Source organism: Emiliania huxleyi (assembly GCF_000372725.1).
Source record: "Emiliania huxleyi CCMP1516 unplaced genomic scaffold EMIHUscaffold_1034, whole genome shotgun sequence".
Taxonomy (NCBI): Eukaryota; Haptophyta; order Isochrysidales; family Noelaerhabdaceae; genus Emiliania; species Emiliania huxleyi.
In genome coordinates this window covers 1-8,121 of record NW_005202212.1, presented here as the reverse complement: position 1 = coordinate 8,121, position 8,121 = coordinate 1, and the positions used below count along the sequence as shown (strand labels likewise).

The following is an 8,121-nucleotide window of genomic DNA, read 5'->3' as shown; positions in this document are numbered from 1 at the left end:
TCCCTCTCCCCTCCGCAGAGCTGCCATGGAGCTGATCCGGGACCTGGCCGTCGGGTGTGCGTGCGCAGCCGTGGCGGCGGCGAGGGCCGTTGGGGGCGCGGGAGGCGAGAGAAATTAAGCCGAGGAGCGAGGCGGCAGCGAGGGGAGCGGAGGCGGCGGCGAGGAGAGGGGAGGCGGCGGTGGGGAGGGAAGAGGCAGGCGGGCGGCAGCGGCGGGCGGCAGCGGCAAGCGGCGCAAACTATCGGCAGCGGCCTGGCGCAGCACGCTGGTCAGCGCGTCGTAGAGCGCCGTCAGCGCCGCGACGAGGATCAGCTCGTTCTCGGCATGGTGGCCGATCACGTAGAACCACACGTCGGCAGAGTTTCTGTACACTGTCACCATGTTGTCAAACCTGCGGCGCGTGGCAGCGAGGCTCGGTCGCGGCGGTGGCGGCGCGGAGCGCGGTGCGGCGATGTCTGGAGCGGCGGCGTGGCGTGGCGCGCACATGACGATCTCTGCCTCATTCTTTGCGTTGGTACGGATCGTCTTGTCGCTCAACTTCTTCTCGAACGCGGTCTCCTGCGCCGGCGCGGCGACGCCGCGGGTCGGGCGATGGTCCGCGGCGCGGGCGGGCGGGCGGCTGCGGCGGCACCTCCGCCAGGCTCGCAAACTCGCCCTTGTAGTACCGCGAGATGATCCGCTTGCCGTCTGAGTCGAGGACGAGGAGCGACTTGATGGAGGGGATGTTTCCCTGCAGCGCGCGCGCGCGGAGCGGTGAGCGGACGGCGGCGGCGGCGGGAGCAGTGTCGCGACGGTGCGCGCTCGCCGCGTCCATTCGAAGGCGAACCGCGTGCGCTGCGACGCCAAACGCCGGGGCGGGGACTTGGCAGACGTGGCAAAAAAGAAAAAATCCGAAGCGCCGCGCTGAAAACTTTTTCCATTCGTCATCTCGCGGGGGGAAGGTGGAAGCCGCTGCACCCGAGGGTTTTACCAAGCTGCCAACCCTTTTCTCCCACTCCGGGCCCTGGGTTGGTTGGGTGGTCCCCCACTCTGCGCACTCCAGGCCTCCAGATGTTGGTTGGTTGGTCCCGCACTTCGCGCACTCGCGTAACGGTCGGCCACGCCGTAACGGTCGTAACGGCTCCTTCCCCTGGCACCCCAGCGCGTCTAACAGGCCACTGTGACCCTCGTGACGCAATTTCAGGATGGACAGTGGTGAGAAGATGGATCTGGGAGCCTGAAGAGGCGTGAAATAGCCCATTTTGACCCATTTTGATGTCCTACGTGTTGAATACGCGGAGCGAAGAAATTTTTGACCCGTGGGCGACCCTGGCAGGACCCTGGCCGGCCCAGGAGGCTGGTTGGCTGGTCCCGCACTTCGCGCACTCGGGCCCGGAAACAGTTGGTTGGTTGGTGTGGTCTTTTGGGCACAGTGCGAGAAAAGGGTTGGCAGCTTGGTAAAACCCTCGGGTGCTGCGTGTGGGCCCTGCTGCGTGTGGGCGCTTCTCGCCATGGAGGACAGGTCCAAGAAGCCGTCCGATCACCTCTATTGGGCACGCACCGCGTCGACCACGCAGCCCGTCGAGCACAAGCCGCTCGATGCCGCCGCGCAGGCGGCGCTGCAGTCGGCGGCGGCCAAGCCGGGCGCGGCGTGGAACGCCGCGGCGACGTGGGAGGAGAAGGATATATCCAAGTGGGCGCACGAGCTGCTGAGCTCGACGCTGCTGCCCACGCTCGCCGCCGCTGAGGCGGAGCTGACGGCGAGCGAGGCGGCGGCCCTGCCCGCCGACTCGAGGGGCGCCTCCGGCCTGCGGTGCGCGCTCAAGGTGAGTGCTGTGAGCTCCGTGAGCGGCGACGTGACGCACGTGCTGAGCCGCGGGAAGCAGCGCGTGGTCTTCGAGCTGACGCTCAAGCTCAAGCTCGAGCTCGAGCTCCGCGAGTCCGACGGGACGCTCCTGCAGCTCGTCGCCGGCTCGCTCTCGCTCAGCGAGGTCGCGAACGACGACCTCGACGGCGCGAGGATGCCGTCGTCGCACAAGACGTCGTGCGACCAGCCCGAGTGGGCGCCCCTGCTCCGCGCCGCCGCCGGTCGCGCATGGCCCCCGCTCAAGGGGGCGCTGGTTGCCCTCGTGGAGCAGGCGAAGGAGAAGTGGCGCTGAAGCTGCTTGCGGCGGAAAGGAGGGCCGTGGTGCGAGGGAGCCTGCGCTAGCGCGCAGCTCTCGTCGCGGGCGTGTGCTCGCGCGTGGAGCGGTGCGAGCGCATGAGCGCGTCTTTGTGGCGTGCCCTGGTCAGCTGTCACCGTGGTCTCCCTTGCCGCCGCGGTCTTTCCGGAGGGTGCCGGGCCGTTAGACTCTGGCAGTCTCGACAGTTGGCGTCACGTGTGCGTGAGGAGCTTAGGCGAGGAGGCGGCGAGGCCCGCAGGTTGGAGATTTTTTGTAGGATAATACATTAGAGGAGAGTGTGTGTGTTGTGTGAGACGTCAACCCGCCGCGTGGATCGAGAGTCTACGAGCATCGGCCGCCGAGGGAACGTTGGGAAGAGGCACGAGGAGGGCGGCGACTTCGACCGACTATGGAGGACCCGTCGCCAGACGACGCAGGGCAGAAGACGGTGAGGCGGAGCAGACGCGCAGGGTGAGACGAGGGAGGGAGCAGGACTTTGCGGAGATCAGCAGGAGGATGTACGAAGAGATTAGGAGCAGCAGGGACCCGAGGGACCATGTGGAAGACGGCTAGTGCTAGTCCCCCATCGGGAGGACGACCCCGGCTAGTCGCCGACCACACCCACAAAGAACCCTGCACAAAGATCGCAAGGGCGGGGGCCTGTTCCTTTTTACCCATCTCACAGTAGAGAGGTGTCCGTTTTTATTTATTTATTTCTACGAGAGCGTGTGGTAAAGAAACTACGGAAAGGAGAAAACACCGACTCAGCTTAGGGGCGGCGGCACGTTGGTTTTTGTAGGATATACATTAGCGTGTGAGACGAGATTTTTTGACCGCAACCGCCGACACCGGAGAAAACGGAAACCGCGCCGCGCACACCGCGTCCCCGGCTCCGCGTGGCTGGTAGCTCACGCGGCGTGCTGGTTGGGCGTGGCGCGAGAGACGTACAGCGCGCTCGCAACACTCACACAAAAAACAGGCGACCGTCAAAGTAACACCGCAGACGAGCTGGGGTGGGTGCCGATGATACGGCATACGCCCGCTCAAGCGACAAGCCCCTCCATCGTGATACAACCGCGCTTGTCGCCCTCACGTGGCCTCGGGCTGGTCGACCAGAGATAGCTCGTTGACGTCAAAGTGGCCGACAAACCTGGGCGACTGGAACTCGACCTTGATGGGCCGGTTGGCCGAGATGTCGCCCCTGCCGTACGACTTGATCACCTCCCCCTCCAGCCCCTGCACGTCCAGCCCCTCCTTGTGCTTGGGCACATGCCGCAAGACCACGCGCTTGGAGACACGCACACGCGCGCCCACCGCGATGGTCTGCGGCTGGTCAAGCTTGAGGCCTGCGAGCCCGAGCTTGGCAGACACCGTGCTGCAGCGCCGCGGCGCGTGCGCTGCCCGCCCGGCCGTGCCGCGCACGCCGACGTGTTGCCCGCTTCTCGGCAAATGCTGCGCGGACAGCGGCGGCGGCGGCGGCGCGAGCAGCGGGCTGAGAAGCGCGGAGGCGCTCGCTAGGCAGAGGAGCGCGAGGCCGATGGCGCGGCTCATGGGCACACCCAGTCGGCAAAAGAAGAAAAAATCACCGGCCTACCCACGGTGTCTGAGGGAGCCCGGAGAAGGAGGCTGATGCGGGAGAGGGGCCTCAACCCGACGTCGATACCTCGGATGTCTCACGAGGCGAGGACGGTGCTCCAACAACGGGAAGAGGCTAGCCAGGGCTCGGTTTCCCCGGCCGGTGTGCATCTGGGCCATGTCCATGCCGTCTGGGCCGCCCATGCCGCCCATGCCCCCCATGCCGCCCATGCCGCCCATGCCGCCCATGCCGCCCATGCCGCCCATGCCGCCCATGCCGCCTGGGCCGCCCATGCCGCCGAAGCCTTGCATCTGAGATGGGTCATAGCCGTCCATACCCTTCTGGCCATCTTCGTCCTCTTCGTCCTCGTCGACCCACCTGGACCAGTCGGGATTAATCTTCTCGCGCAGACATCCCGACCTGGTCCGCAGCTCTGAGAGGAGGCGGGACACCGTCTTCCTAGACACTCTTCGTAGACACTTCCTAGACAAGAGGGGGCGGGACACCGTCTTCATGTAGTGACGGTCAACTAGGTCCTCAACTACGACCTGCCCGCAAACTCCAAGGACTACATCCACCGCGTGGGCCGCTCCGCGCGCGCAGGGCGAGATCGCGCCGAGATCTCCCCGAGATCTCCCCGAGATCTCCCCGAGATCCGCCCGAGATCCGCCCGAGATCCGCACGACCAGTATGCGCTACGTACCCTCAACGGTGGAGATGGTTGCTTCCCCCAAGGAACACCCTCGGGCGGCCGGGTGGGGCTGCGGCTGGAACTAGCATGGCTCGATAGAGCCGAGACCCCGTGTTGAGGCGGCGCTCCTGTGGGCGGCTTTGGTGGTCGTGCCCCCCGGGGGTTGGCCACCCCTGTGCCTGTCTCCAGTCGAGAGAGGAGACTTCACTGGTACTCGTATCCCGAGGAACGGTCACATCGCCATCGCCGTCGGGGAGAGGGGGGACGACACTGCTTCTGCAGCGTGCACCTCAATCCTGTACCGTGTTTGTTATGACCCCCCCAATGAACACACCAGTGAGGGTGGGCGAGACGATCGAGGGGTCCCGTACCATGCGGAACCGACCCTATCCAGTGCTCAAGTGCTCAAAAGGAGACTTGCGGAGATGGGACATCCGCGATAACTCTGAATGGTTAGTGATTGCGCAACCGGCGCAACTGATTTGTGGCGACAATTGGTGGCACCTTTGTCGGCACTGGTGAAACGACATTGTGTGTCGCTGGTCCAACTCTCCGGGCGGGGGGCACTTCCGTCGTCGACCAGCCCAACGAGAACAGAAGAAATTCCACGAACGGAGGGCTCTCACTTGTGTAAAAGTAATGGGTGTGATTTTGATATAGTGAGGTGGTCGTTTTTATTCATTTATTATTTATTTACATCGATCGTGAATAATTAAACAAGATATCTGGTGGGCGGTGGCTTCGTCTGCGTCACATTCCCAAGCAAGCTGCGCTCGGGGTTGCCGTCGTCGTTCTGCTCCTCTTTGGAGGGTGATATTTGAAAGAAACGAGTTTTCATCGGCGTCGTTGACATTACTGATGGCAGCGTTGATAACGACAAAGGCTGTTTGTCGCCTTGGAGGATGGCCGAAGACGATCTCGCTTTTTGGTTGAGTGTGTCTGCGTACATGTCGTCGTATTTGTCTGCCTTTGCGGATCGCAGTGTGCAGCTTGCGCAAAAGTGGGGAAAGGTCTTTTGGGCATCGACAACGGAATGTTTGTGGTGCAGAAGGTATCCCTGCAACGCTGCTGGCGTGATGTAAAATTTACCGGCCGCATCAGCCGCAGCGTCTTTCAACATGTCCAAAGCTTTGACGTCAGCATCCCGAATCACGCCGCGGTAGAATCCGTCCAGAAAAATCTTAGCTTGCTCAGCGTCTAGCCATGACAAGCAGCACCTCACATCGATGCGCCCATGTCGAAATAAGGCCGCAGGCAAGGACTTCGGGTCGTTGCTTGTGAAAAAGAAGATGTTTCCTTCTTGACTGGCTACCCCATCGAGAGCGTTGAGCATACCACTGACAGTCAACGTGTTGCTCGAGCTCGTCTCCAGCTTTGTCATGATGTGGTCGATATCTTCAATTAGAAACGCACTTTTTGCAGGGGCCGCATTCAACAAGTTGGTGAGAGAAGCGTCGCTCATTCCCTCGCTCGCCAAATCAAGAAGGCAGAGTGAATACCCCATGAGGCCAGTGAGGACTTTTATTACCGACGTCTTGCCAGTGCCAGGCGGTCCGAACAAGAGGTACCCGCGCCGATACGGAATGCCGCGACTGATGTACCATTCTTCAGATGCTTGGAAGTCGGTCAAGTCATCCATTAGCTTGATAGCGAGGTTATCTCTCAAACACAGGCTATCGATAAGTCGTGGCTTGAAATGAGTGGAAATAGCCCAACTTCCATGTGAGCTCGTGAGCACGGTTACATGCCCGCGTCTGCTCACGATGTTGAATTGGCGTGCGTCCTCTGCGAAACTCTCCAGAGCGGTCAGCCCATTCCAGCCGAAGCATTCAATGCTCAAGGTGTCGTTGACCTGGCCTTGCTCGGTGAGTTGGGTCCCGTGTTTTACGGCTCATCTGCAGTGCTTTCGTTGCGCATTGCGCGGCCGCCGAGCAACTTGGCGATGCCGATGGAATGAGTTGATGGGACCTTCAACTATGCGAGGGCTGGGCGTCCTCGTCACGGTGGCAGCAAAAACCGGTGCCGAGGCCCTGTGCGCAGAGGCGTGAGCGCGCGTCAAAACGAAGGAAATTTATGCCGAAAACAGCCTGTATGGTGGGTGGAGGGCTCTGCTGCCGCGGCGCCCCCGTCCGTGCGAAGGCGCCCGGCGGCTGCGCGTGGTGCCCACGCCGACCGGCTGCTCTCGCGGCGCTGAGGCGTACCGCTCCGGTCACGACTCGAATTGAAGGCCGCAATTTTTTTTATTTCTTGTGCCTAGTAATAAATAAATAAAACGGACATCCCAAGCTAGGGCTGGGTCGAGGACAGACACGTCCCCACCTTTGCAGGATTTTGCAAAAAAAGAAAGAAAACAGACAACCCAAAACAACAAATGTTTGGTATGTTTGGTATTGCTAAAAATCTCTCTCTCAACCCAAGGGAGGGATGGGAGAACGGCACGCCGCCTCGCCGCCACCACACAGGGATTTTAAGGAGAGGGGTGTGGTGCGCTAGCCGTCGCCCACCCTTGGGCGTCCGCCTCTTCCTATCTCACTTCGCAGTCTCTCTCCGAGGATTTTGCAAGGATTTTGCAAGAATCGTGCCAGCCATTTGCTGAAATTTTCTCCATCCACGACAAGTCGGAAGTCGCCCATACGGAAGCCCGCGGAGGTTGCCGCGGAGGTTCTTGCAAGTACCGTTGCCTCATGGACTTGTTCGCCGCGGCGCGGCGCGGCGCGGTACCCGCCCTTCGGTCGCTCCTCCGCCCCGAGGCGGAGTGCGACGCGGACTTGCGCGACGACTGGGGCCAGACGGCTCTCATGCTTGCCGCCGAGGCGGGACGAACGGATTGCGTCGCTCTGCTGCTCGCGGCGGGCGCAGACGTGGGCGCGCAGGATGCCGAGTCGGGCTATACGGCGCTGCATCGCGCGCTGCTCCGCGGCCAGATCGCTGCGGCCGCCATGCTCGTCCGCGTCGGCGGCGCGAGCGTCGACTCGCCTCTCGACCACGAGGGCCTCTCTCCGCTGGCGCTGTGCGAGCTGGCGCACGGGCCGGCGGAGTCGGCGGAGGCGACGCTCGCGGGCGACGTTTACACCTGGGGCCAGGCGGGCGGGCTGCCGCTCGGCCGGCCCGCCGCCACGGGGTCGCACGAGGCGCGGCCTGCGCGCGCAAAACTTCCCGCGCCGCCGTCGTCGCTCGAGGAGGGGGCGCTGACGGCGGCGGCGGCGGCGCGCGGGGAGACGGCCGACCCGCGCGGCGTCGTGGCGGTCGCGGCGGCCAAGCACCACACCCTCTTCGCCGACGCCCGAGGCGCACCTCTTCTCTCGTGTGTGTGTGTGTGTGTGTGTGTTTGCGCGTGCGTGTGTGCGTGTGTGTGTGTGTGTGTGCGTGTGTGTGTGTGTGTGTGTGTGTGCACTCTCTACTGGCGGGAAGGAATGATCCGTCGCGAGGGCTCTGACTAGGGACGCTCTTCTCGTGCGGCGTCGGCGGCGGAGGGCGGCTGGGCCACGGGGACGAGACGCACCTGCCGCTGCCTCGCGCGGTGCCGCTCCAGCGTGCGGTGGTTTGTGTGGCGGCGCGTCGCCCTCTCTCTCTCTCCCCTCGCCCTCTCGGAGCGGTGCGGTGAACCTTCTGCGAACCTTCTCCGAACCCTCTCGCAGGCGGGGCTTGACCACTCGCTCGCGGTGACGCGCTGCGGCGAGCTGCTCGCCGCAGGCTCTCAACCGATCGACAGC

General features: G+C 63.3%; 5 protein-coding genes across 5 annotated transcripts; 2 read left to right on the top strand and 3 right to left on the bottom strand.

Annotated features, from left to right (window-relative positions):
* Nucleotides 1-252: 252 nt before the first annotated feature.
* Nucleotides 253-920, bottom strand: COPZ1-2 (COPZ1, zeta subunit of the coatomer; the record flags this gene model as incomplete). The annotated part of the gene is made up of 4 exons (XM_005793000.1): nucleotides 253-391; nucleotides 485-558; nucleotides 632-730; nucleotides 912-920. Coding segments are annotated over 4 exons (321 nt in total), but the record flags the coding sequence as incomplete, so codon positions are not given.
* Nucleotides 921-1,490: 570 nt separating this feature from the next.
* On the top strand, nucleotides 1,491-2,138 carry EMIHUDRAFT_121877 (hypothetical protein; the record flags this gene model as incomplete). Its single annotated transcript, XM_005792997.1, has 1 exon — nucleotides 1,491-2,138. One exon carries the CDS (start codon nucleotides 1,491-1,493, stop codon nucleotides 2,136-2,138), a length of 648 nt encoding a protein of 215 aa, XP_005793054.1.
* Nucleotides 2,139-3,030: 892 nt separating this feature from the next.
* EMIHUDRAFT_372787 (hypothetical protein) lies at nucleotides 3,031-3,694 on the bottom strand (the record flags this gene model as incomplete). Its single annotated transcript, XM_005792996.1, has 1 exon — nucleotides 3,031-3,694. A coding segment is annotated over one exon (464 nt), but the record flags the coding sequence as incomplete, so codon positions are not given.
* Nucleotides 3,695-5,120: 1,426 nt separating this feature from the next.
* On the bottom strand, nucleotides 5,121-6,050 carry EMIHUDRAFT_77639 (hypothetical protein; the record flags this gene model as incomplete). Its single annotated transcript, XM_005792995.1, has 1 exon — nucleotides 5,121-6,050. A coding segment is annotated over one exon (930 nt), but the record flags the coding sequence as incomplete, so codon positions are not given.
* Nucleotides 6,051-7,092: 1,042 nt separating this feature from the next.
* EMIHUDRAFT_121875 (hypothetical protein) lies at nucleotides 7,093-8,070 on the top strand (the record flags this gene model as incomplete). The annotated part of the gene is made up of 2 exons (XM_005792994.1): nucleotides 7,093-7,653; nucleotides 8,047-8,070. Coding segments are annotated over 2 exons (585 nt in total), but the record flags the coding sequence as incomplete, so codon positions are not given.
* Between the last annotated feature and the right edge of the window lie 51 nt (nucleotides 8,071-8,121).